The 23576-nt window shown below is 48.1% G+C and overlaps 1 protein-coding gene across 2 annotated transcripts in view; it reads left to right on the top strand.

Annotated features, from left to right (window-relative positions):
* Nucleotides 1-23345, top strand: part of VMP1 (vacuole membrane protein 1) — a 63027-nt gene extending 39682 nt beyond the window's left edge. For both annotated transcript variants that reach the window (XM_071574765.1, XM_071574766.1), the window contains 5 exons: nt 4534-4614; nt 8956-9072; nt 11466-11527; nt 21169-21271; nt 22553-23345. In XM_071574765.1, coding sequence (XP_071430866.1) covers nt 4534-4614; nt 8956-9072; nt 11466-11527; nt 21169-21271; nt 22553-22696 — 507 coding nt within the window. In that variant the 3' untranslated portion in view covers nt 22697-23345. The remainder of the gene's footprint in view (nt 1-4533; nt 4615-8955; nt 9073-11465; nt 11528-21168; nt 21272-22552) is intronic.
* The last annotated feature ends 231 nt before the right edge of the window (nt 23346-23576 follow it).

The following is a 23576-nucleotide window of genomic DNA, read 5'->3' as shown; positions in this document are numbered from 1 at the left end:
TCCCCCCAGTCCTCTGAAATCCTGGAATCCACTGCCTGACCACAAATGGTCATTCTCCCATAAGTTGTGTTTGATTCCATTGTGTTGGGACAGAAAGCCAGAAGAAACAAAATACTGTGCAGCTCATTTTTAACATAGCTCAGATTTTTACTCAGAAAGGGGCACTGTCTTTGTAGGCAGCCTTTTAAATGTTAAGGAATCTACAATTTTGATAATCTGAGATGGTGGATTTCATGGGTTTTGGTCTTTGGGGGGCAAAATGCTCTCTTGAGGTTGTTATTGGCATAGTTCAACTTTTTCTTGTAGGAAAGTGTTACAACAGTAATATAATCCTCAGATCTTGAAGGATTGTCCACTTTTCATCACTTGCCAGTCCCACATTTGGGCTGGGGATCTGCACTGGGATGAACATCCCTCTCTGCAGCAGCCTCAGTGCCCTCCTGGGCCTGGAGCCCATCGAGGTGTGACACGTTCCCCTCAGATCTCTGTGTCATTTTATGTTTCTCTTGTTCCTCCACGCTCCTGTTTTCTGTCAGAGCAGCAAATCCTGTGCAACCCCTCCCAGGCCTCCCAGAAATTAATTTGTGTCTCCTCCAGGCCACCCCCTGCATGTCATGGATCTCCTGCTGGAGCCACTCCATCCATGCCCCACTGGCTGCCCCCAGTGTGAGCTCAGCAGGGATCGTGTCCATGAGGGACTTGGGGTGGAATTGAGTCTCCTGTGTTCCTTCCCTTCTTCTGCAAAGTGCTTCAGGTATTTACAGCAGGAAAGAAATGGGAGAGAAGGTTCTCCAGGCCTCAGATCACTGGAAGTTTGGGCTGTGTCTTTCAGGGATGGAGCTGGTTTGTCTCTGCTTTGCTGGGACTCCTGACACCCGTGTTAGAGAATAAACTGTTTCACTGCACAGCCTGGGCAGGCTTTGGGAAGAGATCTTTGGGGAAGTGTCAAGGTTGTTCCTGTAGGGATTTGTCAGAGCTCCTTGGATACACCCACTGCTCACTGGCTGTGGCTCCATCAACCATCTCTCCTCGTGGGGAGTGGGGAGAAAAGAGGCTTCACAACCTCCCTGTGAGCGCTGAATTGTGACTGTTCTGTTTCCCTGTAACAAATCAGGGTTACAGATGGGAGGGAGGCACAACTGATTTATCAAAGTTAGTTTTGTCTTGAGCTTGTCTGAGATTTATCTAAATCTGGTGAGATGTTTGTTCTTCACTCAAAGGCAGAGGAGCTTCTGCAACTTTAGAGAGGGAGAAAGAAGACAGCAATTAAATTAGAAATGAAAACCAAATAGAGGGATGTGAGGAAGCCTTGTCATGTAAGACAAGATTGTCAGTGCACTCTTTGAAGTTTTTTCCAGGGGTAGAAAAAAAACATGTCATTTCTCTTCACTGTGCCTGGAAGTTTTGGGGGTTTTTGCTTCTCCTCCAGCCTGTTGTCCTGAGCCTGGACCTGTGGAAGGGTCAGTGTTCCCCTCGCTCAGGCCCAGCAGCCCCAACCCCAGCCTGGGCAGTCAGGGCTCACCCCTGACCTTCTGTGCCTCCTCTTCCCACCCCAGTTCTTGGCATGTGATGATTAACCCAATGAAGTCATGTTTAATCACTGAACCTTCCTTTGGAAACCTCTTCCCAAACCCAAGTCATCCCTGACAGGAACACACTGAGCTAAAATGTTACCAAGAATGAATCACGCTGAGCCAGAGGCCAGTCCTGAGTCTTTAATTTGGGGGGAAATGTGCCTGTGAGTAGCTCAACTTTTGTCTTTTTTTCATGTATTTATAAATATATATATAATCTTTTTTTTTAAAACAGCAAGTTATGCCAGTTGTTTGATTTCAAATGCTTCAAAAAACAGGAGAAAAGATTGTTCCTGTGCAGCTGAACGTTGTGAAAGAGGTGAAGGTTGTGAAAGGGGATCGTGGTGTGGGAGAAATGAAACCAGGGAGGGTTCTCAGTCAGTGCAGATGGCACAGAGATCCTGAAATTCAGGCAGAGTTTAAGGAACCAACCACACAGAAATGCTTGGGAGTTTGTTGCATAAAGTGAATATTTTTGCTCTAAATACCTGGGTTTGTTGCTACCCTGATGGGTTTGTTGCTACCCTGATGGGTTTGTTACCCTGCAAATTATTCCTGGCTCTGACTGTGCTGTAAAAATGCAATCTGGGGGTTCTGGTTGTTGTTGGGGTTGTAGGAAATAGGGAAAAAAAATCCTTCATTTGTATTTTGGTTTGTTTAGAAAGTTTTTTAAAAAAGGCAGAGAAATCAGAAGTCCTGGAGAGAAATTTGTGGAACTTAAAAATGTGCTTTCCACGGAGCACTTTGGGATAGACAATGAATGTAAAACCAAAAGCTGAAGGAGAAACAGTCTGAGAAAGGACTTTAAAAAATAAAGTTATTAATTTAAAAGGTGAGAAAAAAATGCCCCAACATTAGTTTTGTTCGGGTTTGGTTTTGGTTTAACAAACTTTTTTAAAACACTTTCATAATTGGCTTTTAATAATAATAATAATAATAATAATAATAATAATAATAATAATAATAATAATAATAATAATAATAATAATAATGAACAATAACAATAATGGTAATGGTAATAATAATTAATAAATAAAACAAAATAATAAAAATTGATAAAAAAAGAAAATAAAAATAAAATAACAAAATAAAAATAAAAATATAAAAATAAAAAATAAAATAGAATCACGAGTAGTAATAATAATAATAATGTTTTAGCTGGAGGGATAAAATTATTTTCAAGGCAGCCCTGAGTTTTTCAGCATCCAGGAAATGTGGGTGAGGAGAAGCTGCTTCTTTTTAAGAAATTTGATTAAAATGGTGCACTGAGCTTGCCCTGAGTTAATAGTCACAATATATATAATTATAATAATATATTTGATTAAAATTAAAGCATTAGTTTACTGGTAATTTGCTAGAGAGTTTATTTCCAATTTCTGTGGAAATCAGTAGAACAGAGTATTAGAAACATTAGAAAGGGAATACCAGGAACAATTTTCCCACAAAGGGAATATTCCATCTCTTCATGTGCCCATCAGGACCCCAAGGTGGAACTCCTGGTCAAGGGAGAAAATTCACCCTTATTTTAATATTTTAGAGCCTTTTTTATCCTCCTTAAAACTAAAACATCCCACTGCAATAATTAGTAAATCTCACTTATTTGGCATTTTGCTTTCAGTTTTAATTTGGTTTTGTTTTAATTTGGTTTATTTTCCCAGACATTAAGAATAATTAATACAATTATTCTGACTCAATTAATTTTATTTTTAAAAAAAAATTTAAATTTGAGAATGTAACTATTTTAAAGCACAGTAATGGAGAAAAGCTACTGCTTGAAATAGAAGAAAATGTCTTTATCACAGATTTATTTTTTTTTTAAATCAGCCACAGAAAATTATGTCAATTCTATAACTATAATTTATAATACTCTATAATTTAAATAATATGCAAGAATTTTGTCAAATAATTGTAGTTTTCTTGCACTGGTGTGCAGGATTGAAGGTTTCAGCAGAACTCTAACAAAGTTAAAACTACATCAATTTAAATTTTCTGGATTATCCTGTTGGTGCTTTAATCAATAATTAATGATGTTCTAAATGCTGCAATTCAGCACTAAAATGTGGAATTTAGACCATCATTAATTACTGAGTAATTTCCTTTTTAATTTATTTGATAGTTTTCTACAAAGTGTCAATCTGTGATTTATCACATTGCTCCTGAAAAATCAGCTTTTTATTGTCAATTTGTAGGTTTTTAAATAGGAATTACTAATTATTTTTTAATGTTTGCTATTCCCAAAGATTCCCATCTTTCTGTCCCTGCTGGGGCCAAACCCGAACAGGGATTTCCTGACCCTTTTCAGTTTCTGCACAGTTTTGCTTCAAAATGATTTTATTCTCTTGTAAATTCACTTCTGACATTTAAATAAAGTGCTTGTGGGAGTCTTTACTTTGGGTTTTGGGGGGATTTGGTCCATTTGGAGGGAAGTTCTGCTCCCAAGGCAGAGCAGCAGCAGGATCTGAGCAGGGCACAGGGAGGGGCTGCACCTTCCTGGCTCTGAAGGTCTTTCAGGTCCAACTTCATGGATTTTAATGGTGCTTGGATGGAGGTCCTGGGTTTGAGGGAGCAGATCCAGGGAAATCAAGGGGTTGTTGTGAGAAAGTACCTTTGTAAGGCTGTAAATGCACTGAAGGAATTTGCTCCCCTGCGTGTCAGGGATAAGCAGCACTGACACTTCAGAGATACGGGGAAATAAAGGCTGGAAAACAGATTTCCATGGCGGTGTGAGCTGTGCCCCTGGCAGAGGTTTGGAAGGCAAAGCTCAGGGCATGGGGGTGGCCACATTTCCAACCTGAGCTCTGGGAATGTCCCTCTGTCCCCTCCGTGCACAGTTTCAAACTGGCCTTTCTGCCTTAAAATGTCTCCCAACTCCCGGTGAGGGAACCCCAAAGGCAGGAGGAGAAGGGAATCACCTCCCTGTGGGATTTGCCTCATGAATCCTGTGTTTTCCTCCCTTCAGGACTTTGCTTCCCGAGCCAAAGTGGCTGTGCAGAACCTGGTGCAGAAGGTGGGATTCTTCGGGATCTTGGCATGTGCATCGGTGAGTTGGTGTGGGCAGAGAGGGGTGTGTGGGGCAGAGGGGTGTGAGGGGCAGAGGGGTGTGAGGGGCAGAGGGGTGTGTGGGGCAGAGAGGGGTGTGTGGGGGCAGAGAGGGGTGTGAGGGGCAGAGGGGTGTGAGGGGCAGAGGGGTGTGAGGGGCAGAGGGGTGTGTGGGGCAGAGAGGGGTGTGTGGGGCAGAGGCGTCTGTGAGTCAGAGAGGGGTGTGGGGGCAGAGGGGTGTGTGGGGCAGAGGGTTGTGTGGGCACAGGCTGAGGAGGTGCCCATGGCATAGGTGGTTTGCTGGCCCTGTGCCCTCTGTGGTGCTCAGAAAAATGGGATTATAGAATCATAGAATCAGTTGAGTTGGAGGAGACCTCTGAGATCATCAAGTCCAACCCTTCATCCAACCCCACTGTGATCACCAGATCATGGCACTCAGTGCCACGTCCAGTCTCACCTTAAAAACCTCCAGGGATGGGGAATCCACCCCCTCTCTGGACAGCCCATTCCAATGCCTGAGCACTCTCTCTGGAAAGAATTTCTTCCTGATATCCAACCTAAACCTCCCCTGGCAGAGCTCAAGCCCCTGCCCTCTTGTCCTACTGTTGGTTGCCTGAGAGAAGAGACCGACCCCCACCTGGCTACAACCTCCTTTCAGGGAGTTGTAGAGAGTGAGAAGGTCTCCCCTGAGCTTCCTCTCATCATCGTGGGACTGGCAGGGACAAGGACATGGAGAAACCCCAGGCCTGGATCAGCACCAAACACAGGGAATTCTGCATAAAAGCACAGCTGATTTATTATCCCCTCCTTCCACTGCCCCACTGGGCTGGTGGCACTGGTTCTCCCTGGAAGGTGAGGAGTTTGGGAGAGTTCTGTTTCCTTTTTAATCCATTAAAAAAACCAAAGGTGCAGCAACAGTGCCTTATCTTTTTCAAAAGATTGATCCATTAATTCTATAGTTCAGCCTGGAGTGGGGAAACCTGGAAAAACAGGTCAGTTCACTGAAGTTGCCAAAGGTTTGTCACAGCAAGGAAAACCTACAAGACGTTCTTAGAATTCCAGCAGTTTCTGTGTCCCTGTTTCAGCTCAGGAGTGTTCCCTGGGTTGGTGCTGAGCCCAGTCTCTGCCAGGTGCTCTGTGGCAGTGGAGAACCAGCAGGTCCAACCATATTCCCATTGCCAGGGATCCCGTGGGACCTTCCCAGCCCCTGTTTCAGCTGCCAACAGGCAGCAGAAGGTGTGGGACTGCCTGTGGAATCTGCTGGAACCCTGGTGGGATTTCTTCAGGTGTTCATGTACAAGCTTACGGTGCTTGGCACCCTCAGATCCAGAGGTACTCATGGATTGAAGAGTGGAAAACCTCCTGATTAGGGTGTGCATCCATTGCCATCCTAAATCTGCTTCTTGGGCCTTTAGGACCCAGAGAGGGCAGGAGGAGGAAGCAAATGTTGAGCTACCAACTGCCTGTAGCTGATTTTCTCTCCGAGCAGGAGGTGGTGTGAGCACCCCCAGTGATGGTGCCCCAGTGTTTAAGTGGGATAAAACTGTTCTTTCAGAGCAGAGAAATACTGAACTGTTTGAGGTTTGAGTGGGCTGAGTTTAAGCAGCGTTTGGACAATGCCCTCAGACCCATGGTGTGATTTTTGGGTGTCCTGGGGGACTCAGTGATCCTGATGGGTCCCTTCCAAATGAGCATATTCTGTGGCTCTGTGAGGTGTAAATGTCCCTCTGGAAGCCCAATACAGCCTGGTGGGGGGTGTGCCTTGGGGTGTGCCCACACCGGCTGTGGGGTGGGATTGCAGGGAAGGGGGAAGGGCAGGCCCCACATCCCATTCCTGTGGGACAAGCATGGCTTTAGGGTGAGGTGTTCATTCCACACTTGGCCAGCATGTCCTGGTTTCCCAAATTGTAGAGATGACAACACCAAGTGCTGCTCAGATGTGTAGGCACCCTGTGTTAGCTGGGAGGAGTTGATGTGGTTGCTGCTGTTTTGAACAACCTTAATGTTTAGACTGAGGCTGTAAGTCACAGGCTGCTCCTAAACCTTCCCAGCCTGGAAGTCTGAGGCTGCTCCTTCCCTCCCCTGACTCAGGGACCTGTGGAACATCCCTGTCACCTGTGGGACGTCCCTGTCACCTGTGGGATCTCCCTGTCACCTGTGGGACATCCCTGTCACCTGTGGGACAGCCCTGTGACCTGTGGGACATCCCTGTCACCTGTGGGACAGCCCTGTGACCTGTGGGATGTCCCTGTCACCTGTGGGACATCTCTGTCACCTGTGGGATGTCCCTATGACCTGTGGGACATCCCTGTCACCCGTAGGACATCTGTCACCTGTGGGATGTCCCTGTGACCTGTGAGATATCCCCGTTGCCTGTGGGACACCCCCGTCACCTTTGAGACATCCCTATCACCTGTGGGACATCCCTGCCACCTGTGGGACCTCCCAGTGACCAGCACAGTGCAGGGATGACTTCCTGGGGTGGCTGCACAAGGAGTGTGGGGATAACTGGAGAACGTGAGGAAGGAGCTGGTAAACATGAGAGGTGACGTATAAACTCTCTGTAGTTCCTGCTTAGCAATTCTTAAACATTTGCTCAGCTCCTTCCCCACTCCTGCCCAGTCCCTGAGCTCCGGCCGGGGTGGGGAAGGGATGAGGAGCCATCACCACCGGATACACTGCGGGATTTGTCACTGTGTTTACAGAGTAACTGGGGAGCAGCTGTGGAAAGGGAGAGGTGAAATGTGGCAGAGGCAGGGGGAGAGCAGGGATTCAGAGCTGGGCACGTGTGGCACCTGGGGGTGAGGAAGGGAGGCAGCCCCCCAGCTGTGCTCCTTGCCCCAAGGCTTCTCTTACTTCTTGCTGCTGGAAGGGCTCTCCTTCACTTAGAACTGGGATCTTCCTTCTGGATTGTAAGCAGGATTTTCTCTGGTGTATTTTTCATGACTGGAGAACTTGCTCAGGGAGTGGCAGTGCCTGTCCCTGCTGTGGGTTGTGTGTCAAGTGGTGCCTTCTGGATGCTCTATGAAAACACCACCAAACTGAATGTCAACCTGTGCAAGTTCAGCCAGTGAAGTCAAGGGACTGGGGTGTTGTTTAGTGGCAGTAGGGAAGCCATGGTATTTTCTGGAGCTTGTTCCTGTGGAAAGGCAGCTCTGGGGAAGGGGTAAAGCAAGAACCAGCCCTGCAGTTCCTCACTGTGACTTGTGACAATTTGCCCTCCTGGCTTTGTGGGCTTTTTTTGGCAACTTCCAGCACTGTGTGTGTGTGTGTTTTCAAAAACAAGCACAGGACCACCCTCTGAGGGCCTTGAGGAGCCTCTCACCATGTTGTTCATGCAGTGATGGCACCACAGCCCCCTGCCCAGAGCACCGAGACCCTCAGTGAGCTCCCCAACCCCCTCACACCACCTAGGCAGGCACATCCTGGAGCGGAGCTGGCAGGGAGTGAGTCAATCACTGGCCAGCCCCTGTGCCCAGAGCAGCTGCCCCAGGAGCAGCTCCCTGTGAGGAGCAGCCTGCCCACGTTCCAGCTGCTCTGTGGGTGCTCCTCACTCTGCCCTGTTGGTCTGAACAGCTCTGCCCAGCCCCTCACACACTGCAGTTCTCCAGCCAGTCAGGTGCAGAGTTGTTATCTTCCATTCTTTACCATCTTCACTCTTTATTTCTTTATTCATGTAACCAAACACCAGCAGTCCTGCAGTTTATTACACGTTGCTCCTGTGATTACACACCCCCTCCTCAGACACTCTGCCCCATTACTGCAGGCTGAAAGGTTGGAATTTGGATATTTTCTTGGTTTCGTTTCAAAAATATTTTACAGATAGTATCACAATACCAAAAGTCAAGCCAACAGTTTAATAATGATAAAAATTCTTTTAATTTTAAATGAAATGCATATGCTTCATAAAATCTAATCAGTGCTTTTAAACTGGATACATATGACTATAAATGCCCGTTTTTAATGTAGTTTCTCAGCTGGGAGTTGCTGGGGCTCAGTTGGAGCACTGGCTTCCAAGAGTGATGTGCTTGTCAGGGAGAAAGTTTGATAAATCACTCCAAATGACTTTGCTGTGGTTTCTGTGCATTTCACATGGAAAACTTTTCGTTGGCTTTTTTCAGAATCCAGGGGCAAGGAGGGACCATGAGAATGGGACTGTCTGGGCCATGATGGAACTGATTCCCAGAGACTGGGGTGGTGGGACAGGCACATTTTCGTAGCTGTCAAGACACAGGAGTTCTGGATCAAGCTGCAGAAGGAACTGCTCAGTGTTCAGTCTCCAGGCCAGTTGTGTTCTTGTTCATTTCAGCAATCCCTCACCCTCTTTCTTTGCCCTCCACAGATCCCAAACCCCCTGTTCGACCTGGCTGGGATCACTTGTGGCCACTTTCTCGTGCCCTTCTGGACCTTCTTCGGGGCCACCTTGATTGGCAAAGCCGTGATCAAGATGCACATCCAGGCAAGTGCTGCCCCTCCCTCGGGCCTGGGAGGGGAGAGACTTTATTATTCTTTTACTCTTGCCCTGTGGTTACTTCCTAAGGAGCTGTGGAGTCTCCCTGCCCGTGCTGAAGTAATGGAAATTAATTTGGTGCAAGGGCTTTACAGTAAAGGCTCTGCTGGGCTGCTGAGGCTGAGTAATTTATGGCCCCGCAGTAACGAGCTCCTGCCGAGCTCCTGCCAACAGCCAGGAAATGGGTGCTTGACCGAGGTGTTTATGTACCTGTGGCTCTTCCCAGCCCGGCAGGGCTCAGCTCGGGGCGAACCCACTGTTTGGGAGTGACCCCCCTTTCGGGAACTGCACTGATGTCAGGAGTGACACCCACTTCGGGAGTGACACCCATTTCAGGCCTGGCAGTGCTTTTAAGGGCTCTTTCAAAGGCTCTTTTAAAGGCTCTTTTAAAGGCTCTTTTAGCTCAGATGAACCTACAGAGGAAGCCCCAGTGCTCTGAGCCCTGCAGGGCCACCCAGCTCAGCCCAGCCCAGCCCAGCCCATTCCAGCTCAGCCCAGTCCCAGCCCAGCCCAGTCCAGCTCAGTCCAGTCTGGTCCAACTCAGCTCAGCCCAGTCCAGCTCAGCCTAGTCCAGCCCATCCCATCCCATCCCATCCCATCCCCTCCCATCCCATCCCAGTCTGGCCCAACTCAGCTCAGCCCAGCCCAGCCCATTCCCAGCCCAGCCCAGGCTCTGCACCCACAGCCTTGGGCAGGGGCTGTGCTCTGGTGTCCTGACCCCCACGGGGCTGGGTCTGATGGGATGTTTTCTTGCTCACAGCCCGAGGGGCTGAATTTGACAATCAGATTCAAAAATGTCCAGTTTTCCTTTTAAAACTGTCACCATTTTGTGCAAAGGGAGCTGAGTTTTGGTTCCCTGGGGATGCTCCTGGTGTGGTCGGTGCTGGATCAGGAACTGTTCCCTCTGTTTGGGATGTTTTGGGATTTTGGGCACTGCTCAGTGCCTGTACCTCTGTTGTTTGGAAATCTTTGCTGTCACCACATTAAAAAGCAGAATCTCTCAGTATGAAATTACTCCTGTAATAACCTCACCAAGCTGCTTTCAAATCGTTCTTGTGCCCTGCACAGATTTCAATCTTCAGCTTTTTTCTTCCCATCATTTTGCAAATGGATATTTTACTTTGCCCAGTCCTTAAACAGAAAACAACAAATAGATTTGGAAATTCTTTCATTTACTGTAACAGAACAGCTTTTTCTCCACATTTATTTTTGTGTTTTCTGAATTCTTCTGGTTTTAAATCTGAGGGCTGTTGGGGTGTGTTCTGGCAGCACAGGAAAGTGAAGCAGCATTTGATCAATATTCCCTTTATGACTGTAATTGCCCTGCTCAGTGTTTGTAGTGCAACCCACAGTGCTCCTCACAGATCACATGGAAGGCAAAAACCATTTCCCAGTGTCTCGGGCAGTTGGTAAATCATCTGATTTTGTAAGAGGCCCAGCTATTAGAATTCTCCTTTTCAAGCACACTCTTGTGCAATAGCCTTGATTTTCGGAGTGATCTGGCTGCACTTGGAATCTGGGAAATGTGAGAGTCATGGAAAAGGCCTTTCATGAGCTGTTGTGCAGACAGGAAGCACTGACTGGGCAGTGGCTGCTTTGAACTGGCCCCTTCCTCCAGCCTCGGCATCCTTTGCTGGGAGTCACATCCCCTGTTTCCAGCCTAGGAAGAACAGCTTAGATCAGCCTTAGGTCAGGCTCAAATGGGTCCAGGGAGACTGTGGGAACTGTGTGTACCCTCCTCTGCTCACAGTTTGCTCACTCTGATGTCAAACAGGACACACGTGGAAGTAGCAAAGGCTGTTTTAGCAACATGGAACTGCTTTGAGAGGAGAAGGGAGTGGTAAAATCACAGACATTGGGATTTGCTGCAAAATAAGCTGTGTCACAGGAGTTCTTAACTGGAATTCCTCCGTTCCCAGTGGTCTGTTTTAGCACAGTGACAGTCCCACAGGTGCCCAAAGGCTCTTCCTTTGTCCTTCACTGAGTGTTTCTGTCTGAGCCACACGAACCTGGGGACTGAGATGTATCATCTTCCACTTCTGTGCTCCTCAGTCCTGTGTTTGTGTGAGGGGACCTGAACGTTTCCTTTAAAACATTGTTGATGGAGCAAAGTGACCTCCAGCTTCTGGGAATGTGGGTTTGGGGAGGCCTCGGGAACAGGCTGTGGAAACAAGGGGAGGAATCTGGGGGGACACAGAGGGCTGAAGGGACAGCTTTGTGAGGGGATACCGAACACTGAGGGGTGGGACAGGAGCAGGGGGAGCTGCGGGAGCTGCTGGGGAGGGAGCTCTACCCCTGCCCCTCCATCCCTGTGTGTCCAACCGGTGCTTTCCCCCCTGCAGAAACTCTTCGTCATCATCACCTTCAGCAAACACATCGTGGAGCAGATGGTGGCCCTCATCGGGTGAGTCATTAACACCTCCCTCATTAGCTGGAGCGGCCCTGCAGGCTTTGCCCACACAGGTTCAGGTCTCCCCTGCAGCCCTTCCAGAGGGGCTGGGGGAGCCACAGGGAAAGCTCCCCCAGGAATGGGGGACAGCCCTCCCTGCACTCCCCTTTTCAGGGACTCTCTGCAGTGTTGAAGTGTGACCTGGGGCTGAAAGTGAGGCTTTGTGTAGAAAATTAATATATCCTACAGAGTTCTATAATATTTATAACTTATATTATTGATATATTATATTATAGGCATGTATTTTGTCTATGATATTCATCGAGACTCATATCTATGATATTCATCGATAAAATAAAAGAATTGCATCGTTCTGTATTAAACCCCTGGGATTTTAGGCAGTGTTCCAATGGGACAATAAACATCCTCCATAATTCCAGCTGTTAGACATTTACAATATTAAATCCCTCATAAAACATCAGCATGAGAAATTGGCTGTGCAGGGGTTGATCTCCACTCTGCTACATTTGGTAGAAATTACAGTTTTCAGGGGATAAACTGTTTTGATTTTGAGGTTTCTTTTTTCTTTGCTGAGTTCTCTGGTGATTGATTACTGATTTATTTTTTAAAGTTCAAATCTCAGTTTAAAGCAAGAAACCCAAGCAAACCCCAGCTAGAACAGCCAGGGGGGCAAACAGAGAAAGCAGCTTGAGCAGGGATGATGAACTGCTGGTTTTGCTTCATATTTACCTGTCCAGTCATGGAATTCTGTGCCATTTTATCCCATTCCCTGCCTGGTAATCCAGCAAATAATATCAAACCACGCGGGAGTTTCCTACAAGGCTTGGATGCCAACCAAGGATGCAACTTAATTAATTTAAAGGTGGGCAGCTGGGTCAGACCGTGTGGGTTCCATCCAGAATTCCCTTGGGTTGTCACAGGAGTTTTGTGTTCCTGCTGTGCCAGTGGGGCAGGAAGGGGGCTCTGAATGGGAGTCTTTAACATGTAAATAGAAAGTGGGATTGTTGTGGAGTTTGGGGGTTTGTTGTGCTCTGTGTTTCTTTATTAACTGCATGGAACCCATTCCAATCTAATCCAATCCCACATAAATCCATAAACTAAATTTCTGAGGTGTTTCCACTCTCCCAAGGTTTGTTCCATGGGACAAATTGATTGGCACTTTGCTGCCCAAACTATAACAACTATTTTCACATAAAATCCCCAAATCCACTCTCTCAAGAACAGTTTCAGGGGAGGAATGTCTGGAAACAATTCCTTTTAAAATACCTGAGCTCCAAGCAGTGGTGCTGTACAAAGGAAAGGAGTGTCAGAACAAACTTGTAGGGAATTTCATTAATCCCGACTTTATTATTCTTGATCTTCTGGTCTCTTTTGTACCAAACTTCAATATTAATTTGTTGCTTTGAATGTTATTAAAAAACAAAGAGAGAGAGAGAGAGAGAGAGAAATGTGGCTCCTTTGAGCCACCAGGAGTTTTTCTCAGTATCAATCACACCAGACAGTTTGATCTGCACCAGCCCAGGTAATTCCAAGGATTTTCTCTCCTGAGGATCTTGGAGCCAAAACTGGTAGTTTTTTCCTACTTCATCTGTCTTGGAGATAATTTTGCACTGAATTACTTCGAGTGCATTCACAGGAGCTCTGCTGCATTTGGGGTTTATTGGAGGGCTGATGTCAGAGTTAAAAAATGTTCCTGGGAGACAGTAAGATTTTTGGAATGTCCCAGTATCCTTGACTTTTCCCAAGCTGTCTGCTGGCATTACCTCATCAATCTGTGTTAGAGGGAATAGGAAACATGTTAAACAATACCTTGCATTAAGAACCCTGTTATTAAATTCGAGTAGAGTTCTATTTAATGGTCAGTAACTTTATTTTAATCAAATTCCACTTCAGGCTTTCTTTGCCTGGGATGTTGCTCCTACACAATGGGAAATATCTGAGCACAATACCTGAAAATAATGGACAAATTACTATATATAAAAAACTTAGACAGAAGATTAGGTCATGAGATAAAGTCTGAGAATGTTTGATTTTATAAGCCTGGGAGAGTTTCTTGATAATTCTGTGATTTTTAGTGGAAAAGCAGAAATGGTTCCTGTGCAGCCCCTGCTCGGGAGGTTTTGTTGTGCCACTGACAGTCCCAGAGCACTCAGGGTAATGTGATCTTACAGCTCTGGCTGGCTCTGCGTCCAAACAGATCATAAAACACTCCCCAGATTAATTAAATAAAGGAGGGAGAACGTGGCAGGAAATAAAGGAGCTGTTTACAGAGCATTTGAAACCCCTCAGCGTTTTTGGGGGATGCTCCAGGGGTGGGTGGTGGCAGCAAAACCTGCGGGGGCACAGCGAGCTGGCAGTGCCAGGTGGAGCTGCTGGAGCCTCCTGGGCTGGGAATTCCTGGAATCAAACTCCTGCTCTGGTTTGCTCGTGGCTGTGTCGGGAGAGGATCCTGTTCCTCGGGAGAGGATCCTGTTCCTGCCTGTGCTCCCTTCCCAGCCCTCCTGCAGGGGCAGGTCTGTCTCCTGCTGCTTCACAACAGCTGGATTTGCCCTCACCCCTGGGAAGCACTTTTGGGTGCTGCTTTTAGGCCAGACCCAGCCCGTGTCAGATCTTTAATTCTTGTATCTTGTGGGTTTTGTTTTGGCTCTCCAGGCCTTGCTTTGCTTTTTTTCACCTACAGCTGCAGAGCTGGTTGTGAACTCACACTGAGCAAAGTGCTTTTAGGCACAATGATGTTTTCCTGGAAGTGGCAGTTTTAAATGTGGATTAAGAATTCCCAGAAAACTACTAAAGAAATAATTCTCAAAGCACAAACCATCCACAAAACCATTGCCATCCATTCTGGTTAAATGTTCAGAAAAAAAAAATTTAATTCAGGCTGCTCAGTTGGTGTTTTGTGAACTCCAGAACTGCAGCAGACACACAAAACATTCATAGCCAATTTCTGGAGCGTGTGGGATTCATGGCAAGTGCCATGGCCATGTCCCTCTGGGAGAAATCCCACCATTTACCTCTGGGAAATCAGAATCCCAGAGAGCTTTGGGTGGGAAGGGACCACAAAGCTCATCCAGTCCCACCCCTGCCACTACCCCAGGTTTCTCCAAGCCCTGTCCAACCTGGCCTGGCACACTCCAGGGATGGGGCAGCCACCACCTCTAACTCAACTATTCAGTTCATTAACTGAGTCAATGAACTCATGTGAAGTTTGGATGGAGTAAAATGCATCCAAAACTTTGCCACTTCCATGGATTTTGACCAGTGAGTGTGACCCTCAAAGTGTAATTCCTTCCCCCCAGGTGAGGTGTGATGGGGACTGATGGAACTGGGAAGTTGTTTTGAGGATGGCTGGGTTTTTTTAATCAAAAATAATTTACAGTTCAGGTTTAGGTTATTTCTTGAGAGCACGAGTCAAGGAGGGATCAAGGGCTGCATCAGAAATCCCTTGTCCTGGCTTTGATTCCCTGGGATTTGGGAGCCAAGCACAGCTCTGGAAGGCCAGAAGTGCCTCACACAGGGCACAGGAGAGCAGAGCTGGGGACAGGGATGGGGCAGTTCTATTTTGAAAGGATTGGTTTCACAGAATGTCCCAAGGAAGGAGCCCTGCAGGGCTGGGCTCAGCTGGGAGAACCTTTAGGCTCCTGCCTCCATCTCCGGAAGGAAACGGATCTGCCCAGGAGCCTTTTAACCCCAGAGGTCTCTGCTGGTCCTGCCCATAAACCAGGTTTATTTTGTGCAGCTTTGGTGCCCTGAGTGCAGGTGGACAGCTCAGACCAGAGTGTGCCCAGGCCCAGGGGTGCTGCTGGGAGCTGGAATGGCTCCTGGGAGCCAGGGCTGGCTGGGAGGGCTCTGCCTGAGCCAGGTTTGAGTGCTCCAGCTCCAGGTTTGGGGCAACCCAGCTCCAGGTTTGGGGCAGCTCCAGCTCCTGGGTTTCCCTGAGCCAGGGTTTGGGTTTCCCTAAGCTGGGTCCAGGTCTGGGCATCCCTAGATTTCCCTAAAGTGGGTCCAGGTTTCCCTAAGCTAGCTCTGGTTTCCCTAAGCCAGGTCTGGGTTTCCCTAACCCAGGTCCAGGTTTCCCTGAGCCAGCCCCAGGTTTCCCTAAGCCGGGTCCTGGTTTCCCAGCCCCAAGTTTCCCTAAGCCAGGTCCAGGTTTCCCAGCCCCAGGTTTCCCTAAGCCAGGTTTGGGTTTCCCTCAGCCAGCCCCAGGTTTCCCTAAGCCAGCCCCAGGTTGCCCAGCCCCAGCCCCAGGTTGCCCAGCCCCAGGTGTCCCTGAGCCGGTCCCGTCCCGGGCAGCCCCAGCCCCAGGGCTGAGTCAGGCCCAGCCCCGGTGAGTCACTGCAGGTCCTGCTGGTGGTGGAGCCTCGGGGAAGTGGATGGTTTAAATACTGTGAGAATCTTTATCAGCACAGGAAATGACAGCTCATTAAAATACTAACCGTTGAGCCTGTTTAGATCACTGTCTGGAAAAAAATTAACCATTGAGGGCTCAGATAAGCTGGGGGAAGAAAGGTGCTCTGTTCAGACAGAGGGAGCACGTTATGCAAATGAATCAGCTTTGCTGATTGTCCAGGGGCACAGAAATAGCTCTGCTGGAGCTGCTTTGTCAGTGGTTTATCAAACGTCGATACCTCTCAGGGAGGGGTGGCCCAAAGCACCCAGTTCGGTGCCTCTGCCTGAGGTTTTACTGCCTTGGAGCTGCAGGAGGGGTTTGTTTCTGTCCTGGAGAAATGGGAGTGAATCAGTGAATGGCCCTGGATGGGATGGGTTGGTGATATTTGGCCCAGCTGTTGGGAAGGGGAAAGCCTTGGCCTTGCCCCCTGGCCTGGCTGTCCATGGTCTGCTTTGAATCGATCCTTCCAAAGAGTTGAAGGTGCAGGGAGGGCAAAGTCCAGCCCGGTCCACCTCCTGCCTCTGGCACATCCCTCTGTGTCCCGGTTTTGTGGCAGGACAATCCCTGGGGGCTGCAGGAGGGCAGGGGCTGTGCGGGGCCGGGGGCCAACCCCCAGGGTATCACTGCCAGGATGAAATCAGCTGCCATGGGGCTGGATCCCAGGCACTCCCAGAGCTGCTGGACAGGCTGGCACACTCAGGGATGCACCGAATTCCCTCTTTGTGTTTAATTTCCATCAGAACAAACGGAGTTTCCGAACAGCTCAGAGTTAATCAGCTGCTTCATCATCGCTCGCTGTTCGAGCCTCTTAAAAACTCTAATTAGCAGAGAAACCCCCGTGTGAACGTTCCTAAACATGGGGCTGCAGTGGCAGCTCCTTTGTCTGGAGAATATTCGTGAATTCTGACATTTCTCTCTGGAAAAGTGGGCAAAAAGCCACGAGGGTTTTTACAAGACGGGAACTTTCTCTCCCAAATGGGGCTGTCTGTGCTGGATTTTTAGGGAGATGTTGGTGATACTGAAATGCAGCATTTTCAGAGCCTTGAGCATTAGCACAGCTTGGAATTAATTCCCTGAGGGTTCCCAACCTCTCCAAGCACAGGGGAAGAGATTTCAGGAGTTCAAGAGCAACCTCTACTCCTAAAGATCCTGTCAGGTGAAAATTATGCCTTTCAAAAGAGGAAATATCATGATTAAATGGTATTAAATAAGTATTTTTAATATTAGTAAAATGCATCTGACTGGAATATCAAATAAATTCTTTCTTTTTGTTAAGCCGGCACAGGGAAAATACAGTTTTTCTCCTCTGGCTTTGGTGCTTCATCCTTTGAGAAAACTCCTCCCTGGAGTTCCAAAGGTCCTGCTAAAAAGATTTCAGTCCCCCCAAATCTTTCCTCCCACCTCCTGACCATCAACAGTCACTCCTGGAAAAGCAAATTAATAAATTGTGTATTTTCAAACACATTTTTGCTTGCCTGGAATGGCAGTTTCAGGAGTCAGAACCAGGCACTTGGTGTCGTTTTTTAATGATCCTAAAGCTCCTTTCTGAGTCTCCGTAATGTGGTGCCTCCAATGGATGGGAAGGTTTTGGTTTATTTCTTGGAAAAACAGCTTTGGAATTTTTCATTGGGATTGAAATTGTAGCTCTGAGTTGAAAACGAAGCATTTACTTAATTGCAAGTACCAGGTAATTTAATTACAAATCCCAGAACAGGCTGCAGCAGTTTTTCAGTGAATCAGAATCTCATGGATATTTAGCTTTCAGTGTTAGAATGCAAGTGTGTTTTTGACTGAAATGTTCTAATTTTAGTGAATTTGGGTTGTTCCAAAGGCTGGTGCCACTTTCTGGGAGTTTGTTCCCGGTTTCAACTCCTTGTGAAACATTTAATTTTAGCAGAGAATCAGAATTAATTAACCCAAAACCTGAGTTTCTAAAAACTTTTCCTGAATTAAAATTAAAATTTCTCCTGAATAAGAATTTATTCAGTGGGATTTTTTCCCAAAAAAAAAAAAGAAAGAAAAAATTTCCAAAGCATTTTTTGTGAGTCTTCTGCTAAAACTTTGCCAGGCTCTGTTTGTGAAGGAAATGGTGTTTTCAGGAGAGAATTCCCAGCTCCTCCAGGAGAACATCCTGCAAACTTTGCTAACAACAGTGCCAGGAGGGAATTCCTGCTTTTCCCTGGATTGCAGCCCTTTCAGTCTCCCCGTTTTTAGCAGCAGGTTGGAGGTTTTGTGTTGGCAAGAAGAGGCTCCAAAGTTGTGGCTGAGCCTCGTTGTGCAGTTTGTCCCCGAGTCTTCCCCCTCCATCCCTGAGAAGTGATGGGACAAAGCAGGGACAAAGCACTCATTATTTGGAGTTATATTAAAGGAAAACTGATTTTTAACACTTTTAAATCTAAGGTTATACCTACATTTGGATACCAGGTGACACCAGGTGATTAAATGGTTTAATTTTGTCAAAAAGCACAAATAACCAGTACTGTCCTGCTGGAATGGGATTTCAGGGGTTTCATTCCTAGCACTGTGGATTGAGGATTTTCTAGATGTGCCTCTGCTTCACTTGACTCCTTATTTAAATCTATGGACATATTTTTGAGTATTAAAATTGCAATCCAGTTCAGTACAAAAATTGCAGAGTTTTAGAAGCTGAAATGTTCCCATCCTGGCTCTGGCACTTCTTCAAAACAGCTTTAATAAAATTAATGTTGTGCATTTAATTCATGGTCATGCTCAGAAAAGGGGAAAAAAAGGAAAAAAGGGAAAGAAAGGGAAAGAAAGGAAAGAGAAAAATTTGGAATTCTGGTGTTGGTGCATCAGGAGCTGTTCAAGCCCCGAGTTTGGGTTTCATGGCTTTGCTCGGGGTTTGGTGCTAATTTGGGACCGGCTGAGTTCGGTTTTCAGTAAGACCCGAGTCGTTTTTACCCTGCTCTGTTAATCATCCACCTCCCTCCTCTGCAAACCCCTCACCTCAGAGTCCTGCAGGACTTCACAGCCAACTCTGACCTCGCAGTGGCTCTTCAGGATGGGTTGAGAAAGCAAAAGAGAGCTCAGAGTGGGGCTCGGACTGTCCCAGCCGTGACTGTGCCGGAGCCCCGGGAGAGGCTGGAAACAGCTTTGGGCCACCAAACTGCTGGGAAAAATGTGGAAGGGACTGGCTGGAGTGTCTCTGTGCTTCCCCTGCAGTGTAACCAGCCCGGGCACAGAATTTCCTCACCCCTTTGGATCATCCTGGGGGTGAATCATGAGGGAAATGGGCCCTTTCTGGGAAATCTCAAAACACTCGCCCGGCCCCGGCGAGGGAAATGCAGCGAGTGGCACAACGAGGCACTTTGTGTCTTCACTCTGGGCCTTTCCTGACATTCTAAAATTAGAAGGATGTTATTTTTTAATTGGGTTTTGGCCTGGCAAAGGGAATATCGTGTCAAATCGGGAGAGCGAGGAAAATAACTGGGGAGAGGCAGAGAGATGGTCAGTTGGGTGCACGAGATGAGGATCTTGGTGCCTGCAGTTGTTTCACTGAATCAGAACAAGCTCTGCCATTCAGGGCCCTTCTTAAATGTAGGAAACCGTAGTGAGTGCTTTAAAATTAAAAAAAAAATTCAGATGTCCATTCTCTTTGAATTTCAAGTGTGGTGTTTGTCAGGAGTGGAATCAGGAGTGGTGGTGGATGTTGTGGATGCAGCCTCAGGATTCCTTGGATTGTGTGTGTGCCCAGCACAGCTCAGGCTGGGCTGGTGGGAATTTATTCTGTGGAATATTTGGGTTTTGGGGTCATTTATTCTGTGCGGTATTTGAGTTTGGGGGTCATTTATTCTGTGCAGTATTTGAGTTTTGTGAGAGTTTTAAGGGTTGTGGCCGTTGCTAAAGGTGTTTGGATCTTGTGCTAAATAACAGGGTGGATGGATTGGAGGAAAAGCTGCCTGGGGGGGTTTCATGGAAGTCTGGCCAGTGGAATTTGGGGGGAGGTCGCAGGTGCCCAGCACTCCCACCTGCACCCCGGGGAGGTGGGAGAGCAATCCCAGTTCCCTACGACACGGTGCTGAGCAGGGCCATGCGGTGCCAGTGCTGTCCCTGTGCCAATCCTGTCGCTGTCCCTGTGCCAGTCCTGTCTCTGTCCCACCCGGGGCAGGTCCGAGCCCCCTCTGTCCCTTTGTCATCCAGTGCCGGGGGCGGTGCCAGCCCTGTCCCTGTGCCTGTCGCTGTCCCTGTGTCCCTCTGTCCCCCTGTGCCGGGGGCGGCGCCGCGGGCTGTGCCTGTCCCTGTCGCTGTCCCTCTGTCCTTGTGTCCCCCCTGTCCCGGTGCCAGCCCTGTCCCTGTGTCCCCCTGTCCCCCCTGTCCCGGTGCCAGCCCTGTCCCTGTGTCCCCCCTGTCCCGGTGCCAGCCCTGTCCCTGTGTCCCCCTGTCCCTGTGTCCCCCTGTCCCTCTGTCCCTGTGTCCCCCCTGTCCCGGTGCCAGCCCTGTCCCTCTGTCCCTGTGTCCCCCTGTTCCTCTGTCGCTCTGTCCCCCTGTCGCTGTGTGCCCCTGTCCCCCCTGTCCCGGTGCCAGCCCTGTCCCTCTGTCCCCCTGTCCCTCTGTCCCTGTGTCCCCCCTGTCCCGGTGCCAGCCCTGTCCCTCTGTCCCCCCCGTGCCGGGGGCGGTGCCAGCCCTGTCCCTGTGTCCCTGTGTCCGTCTGTCCCCCGCCGGGGGCGGTCCCGGGGCGGTCCCCGCGCGCTCCCGGGGCCGGGATGACGCACGGATTGTCCTAATAAGGACTTGCCCGGAGCAGGGGGTGTCTCCGGCGGGGAAGGGGCACGGCTCGGGGCGAGCGGGTTCTTTTTTAACCGGGGGATGACACAAGCACAAGTCATTTCCTTATTAATCGGTTCAAACCAGTTCTTACAGGAACTGCTGGTGATAAATGTGGGGCTTCGCCGAAGTCATTCATTTGCTCCGAGCTGTGCCCAGCGCAGCTCCGGCTCCGGCTCCGCGCCCTCCTCCCAGCTCTGCTGCTCACAGACATGCTGCTTTTTAAGCACTTTTTGAGGATCTGGGGAAATATGTCCCTTCCGAAGCATCAGATCAAAAGATGAAATTTACTTTATTTCGTGGTTTTCTGTTTTCTCAAGTAGCTTCAAGTTCCTTTCTGAGCTGTAGCTCAGCCTGAACTTTGCTCTGATTAGGTAAAGTGGTAAGTTTAAAAAAAACACGTTTTTTTCTTTTTTTTTTGTTCCCTATTTTGTATTGTTCTCCGGGATGAACTTTCCACCAGTGCTATTCCAAGTATAGGTCCTTCTCTTCAGAAGCCATTTCAAGAATATCTGGAAGCTCAGAGGATAAAACTCCACCACAAGTCGGACAGTGGAGTCCCACAGGTAAGAACTCTGCCCTTCCTGCCTGGCTTTGCACTTGGCTCTTGGACCAAGAGCTGCACTGACCCGGGACAGAGAAAAATCTCACTTTAAATCAACCTGGGAATTAAAAATTACTCTGTAGTTGTTTGAGACTGGATTTAAAAGTTATTTTGTAGTTGTTTGAAACTGGATTTAAAAATTACTCTGTAATTTTATGAAACTGGATTTAAATCCTTTAGAGAATAAGCAAAAGAATCAAGCAAGACCAGTGGCATGTGTCTGCATTAGCTGCCTGCTCGGAAAATTAAATTTGAGGAGGAAAACCTTGCATTTACCTGTGAAATGGCCACAAACTGTGCCTCAGGAGCCAGGCTTAGTGGGCAGTGAGAGAAATAAAGTCCCCAGCCTGTAGTGTTTGAAGGGAAAAGAAAACTACAATGTTTAGAGCAGATACAAAGGGCAGAAACTTCCTTTCATACCCAAAAAAGTATTTCAAAAAACTTAGCCTGAATTTGCAGTGGGACAGAGTGGCTTTAACATGAAAGTCCGTGGGATCCTGAGGCGTTTTTAGACAAAAACGTGGATCTAACTGGGATTCCACAGCAATCCCTGTGGCTCCTCTGAATTCCCGTGCCCGTGGATCTAACTGGGATTCCACAGCAATCCCTGTGGCTCCTCTGAATTCCCGTGCCCGTGGATCTAACTGGGATTCCACAGCAATCCCTGTGGCTCCTCTGTATTCCCGTGCCCGTTGGTGCCGCAGCGGCGGCTCGGGAGGGTCGGGCCGGGGCAGGGCAGGGCAGGGCTGGGCTGGGCTGGGCTCTGCTGCCCTCCTGTGACAGCACCCACTGGGGAGGGAGGCCCTGCAAGCGCTGCGAGTGGGGCCGGGGGGTCACTGTGACCGACGGGAAGTCACGCAGGATGAATAATGTGCAGTTTGGGGAAAATCCATTGTTAAGCACTGACCGTGTTCTCTTCGCGAGGGACATGGCAGGGGTTGGTAATGCGGGACTCTCTGAACTGTTAGCAAAGACCAAACAATACTGGGAATAATGAATCGCTTTGGGAGCAGCCTGGGAAAGAGCAGGGCCCCGGCATGTGCCCGGCAGTGCCCTTGGCAAAGCCTCCTGCATTGTCTGTGCAGGGACCAAGGGCAGCTCTGCAGAGCGACCTGCAGGGCTCTCCTCGGGGTTCCATAAATGCCATAAGGAATGGTCGGGCTCTGCCCTTGCCCCAGAAAATGGAGAATTCTCCACTGTGTGGCCGCTGATCTCCATCTTCCCCCTCTGTTTGTCTCCTCAGGGGGAGAACTGGCTCTCCTGGATGTTTGAGAAGCTGGTGATTGTCATGGTTTGTTACTTTATCTTGTCTATTATCAACTCCATGGCCCAGAGCTACGCCAAGCGACTGCAGCAGAAGATGTACTCTGAGGAGAAAACCAAATGAGGGCCCACAGCCCCCCGGAGGGTCCTGGCAGACCCCAGAAATGACACAGTTTTTCACGTGGTTAAAAATCAGCGTTATTCGAAACGGGGGAAAACTTTTTAACATCGGTTTTCAACTCTAACAAGTTTTTATTTGATTTTTGAAAGTAATTTGGATATTAGAGCAAAGGTGTCACTGACAAGCTTGTAAATGTTAAGGTAAGGTGTAAACGTTTCACAAGGCTGGGTCGTACTGCACAGGATGGACAGTGGGATGTTAAATGGGCTTTAACACAAATGTTGTCCATCCAAATTACTTCCAAAATGGATGATTTAATACTCTACATTTCCTGGGTTAACTGCACACTGACCTGAGGGTGACTCCTCATGTTGAAGAGTGGCTGTTTTGCTTTCTCCATGACTTTCCAGCCCATCACAGTGTAAATAACTGAGTACAGATTGGATACAAACGGTTGCATGTCCCTCATGGTAAGGCTGTTCCATCAGGGTTCCCTGTGTCCCACTCATTGCACGTTGGGAAGGCCACCCCCTCCAACCCCACCGTGTTATCAGAGGTGATTGATGTCAAATGCTGAAGCCATTTTTTATTCTGTATATTTAGAATGAAGTCAAGATAAAACTTTATAAAGTCATCTTTGATCATTCCAGAATTTCTTGTGTCAGTCTTTTTAAGCTGTTTCTTTTCCTCTCTGCTTTTGGATGCTCAGTTTCTTTCTGAAGCCTTAATCCCATGAGTTGCATGTTTGCTCATCATTCCTGCACTAATGGTGCTGAAACCCTTCGGTATTTTTCTTGATCTTCTTTTTTCTTTTGTTTTTCTGTTTTCTTAAGAACTTACTTAGAGGAAGCAGGAAGGGATCCCTTGCTTGGAGCACAGCCCC

Source organism: Pithys albifrons, chromosome 21 (genome assembly GCF_047495875.1).
Source record: "Pithys albifrons albifrons isolate INPA30051 chromosome 21, PitAlb_v1, whole genome shotgun sequence".
Taxonomy (NCBI): domain Eukaryota; kingdom Metazoa; phylum Chordata; class Aves; order Passeriformes; family Thamnophilidae; genus Pithys; species Pithys albifrons.
Note: the sequence above shows the minus strand (reverse complement) of the source record. Positions and strands in the feature narration are given on the sequence as shown.